General features: G+C 41.1%; 2 protein-coding genes across 2 annotated transcripts in view; both read right to left on the bottom strand.

The window, feature by feature from the left end:
* Window positions 1–544, bottom strand: part of DPPA2 (developmental pluripotency associated 2) — a 70,398-nt gene extending 69,854 nt beyond the window's left edge. Inside the window, exon 1 of the mRNA XM_007946577.1 lies at window positions 455–544. Within this exon, the coding sequence (XP_007944768.1) occupies window positions 455–544 (90 nt within the window). The remainder of the gene's footprint in view (window positions 1–454) is intronic.
* Window positions 545–607: 63 nt separating this feature from the next.
* Window positions 608–1,364, bottom strand: part of DPPA4 (developmental pluripotency associated 4) — a 7,553-nt gene continuing 6,796 nt past the window's right edge. Inside the window, exon 6 of the mRNA XM_007946576.1 lies at window positions 608–638. Within this exon, the coding sequence (XP_007944767.1) occupies window positions 608–638 (31 nt within the window). The remainder of the gene's footprint in view (window positions 639–1,364) is intronic.

Raw genomic sequence — 1,364 nt, 5'->3', positions numbered from 1 at the left:
TGTGGTCAATGACGTGAGACAAACTATATGTGAACTGCTGTATGGAAAGTGAATTTGCTCTGTAAATCTTCACCCAAATCACAATAAATTAAAAATTATAGTAATAAAAAAAGGAATAGCTCCTAAAGACAATCTGTATTTTGAGGAGGAAAATCAGCACAGAAGGAAACTTGAATGATCTTATTTCTTCATTCAGTTCCTTCACAATGCCCAGCTGAAGAGCTTTCCACTTTAAAAGGAAGTCATTTAAATGGGAGAGAGGTAAGAAAGCTTTGTAGTATTGACTGCCCCCTACAACCACCACACATTTTATTGGCTGGAATGAATAGTTTGTGAAAAGTTTTTCCCCCAGTTTTAAACATCAATGTCTTCTATATCCTCAACTCAGGAAGCAGCAAGTAAAAATGTGGGGGGAAGGGGTGTGCTCCAAGGTCCAGACTGCAAAGGATAATACCTGCAACCCGCCTGTCTTGCACACTGTAAAAGCAGGCTCATCAGAGGACATGGACCGAAGCTCAGCTGTCAGTGGTGCCAAGGAGTCCATTGTGGTAACCTTTCAATTATTAATTGTAATCATGGAAGTGCCCTTTTCCCAGGTACTGTAATCTCACTGGAGGCTTTTCATTAATACCTTGTTCCTATAAAGCAAATGAAATGATTGATTTTTTTTTTTTTTTAAGTAGGTGGGAGTCAAGAAGAAATATCACACAACAAAATAAATAAAATTAAAACAAGAGAAAATATCAAGTTCTATCCTTGAAAATAGCCAAATAAAACAATTACTGGAGTGCCAATGAAATTACCTTAGAACCTGAAGAATGTGGGAGGGAAGCTTATGGTTATGGATTGAAGATTAACTAAATTATCATGTTTGTTAACAGCTCTGTCCTGTGCAGAACATGGCCGGGAGATGCTCCAGAGCAGACCTTTTGATACATTATTAAAGGGTTATCAAAAGTGACCTCAGTTCTACTCGACTTGGCAGAGACTACCTAGAGAACTATAGTGGAAGCAGGACTGTCAAAGGGGGCATGGAGTATGAAGACAAGCATGTATGCACACTCTTCCTCATGGAGGAGATGGTAACCGTGCCAGGGCTCAATGGCCTCTCTCTATTCCTTTCATAGGCTGGTGGAGGGGAAATCTAGCCTGAGGGCCTACTTTAGGCCTCCATATTCTCCTCAGGCTTCCCAAGACCTCTGGTGCTCAGTTATCATAAGACTAGAAGTGTGCCCCCAGCAGGTAGATGGAGAACTTAGGACCAAGCCAAGTGTGGTACCAGGGCAGCTGAAGGAGGATGAGGAGATAGGGTAAGAGAATGGACTACTGCATGTCAAACTCCCTTCAGAAAAATTATCTTCTTT

This window comes from Orycteropus afer, unplaced genomic scaffold (genome assembly GCF_000298275.1).
Source record: "Orycteropus afer afer isolate SDZICR_OR568_19922 unplaced genomic scaffold, OryAfe1.0 scaffold00166, whole genome shotgun sequence".
In the NCBI taxonomy this organism is placed as follows: domain Eukaryota; kingdom Metazoa; phylum Chordata; class Mammalia; order Tubulidentata; family Orycteropodidae; genus Orycteropus; species Orycteropus afer.
The sequence above is the reverse complement of the archived record's forward strand: the minus strand, read 5'-3'. Positions and strand labels throughout refer to the sequence as shown.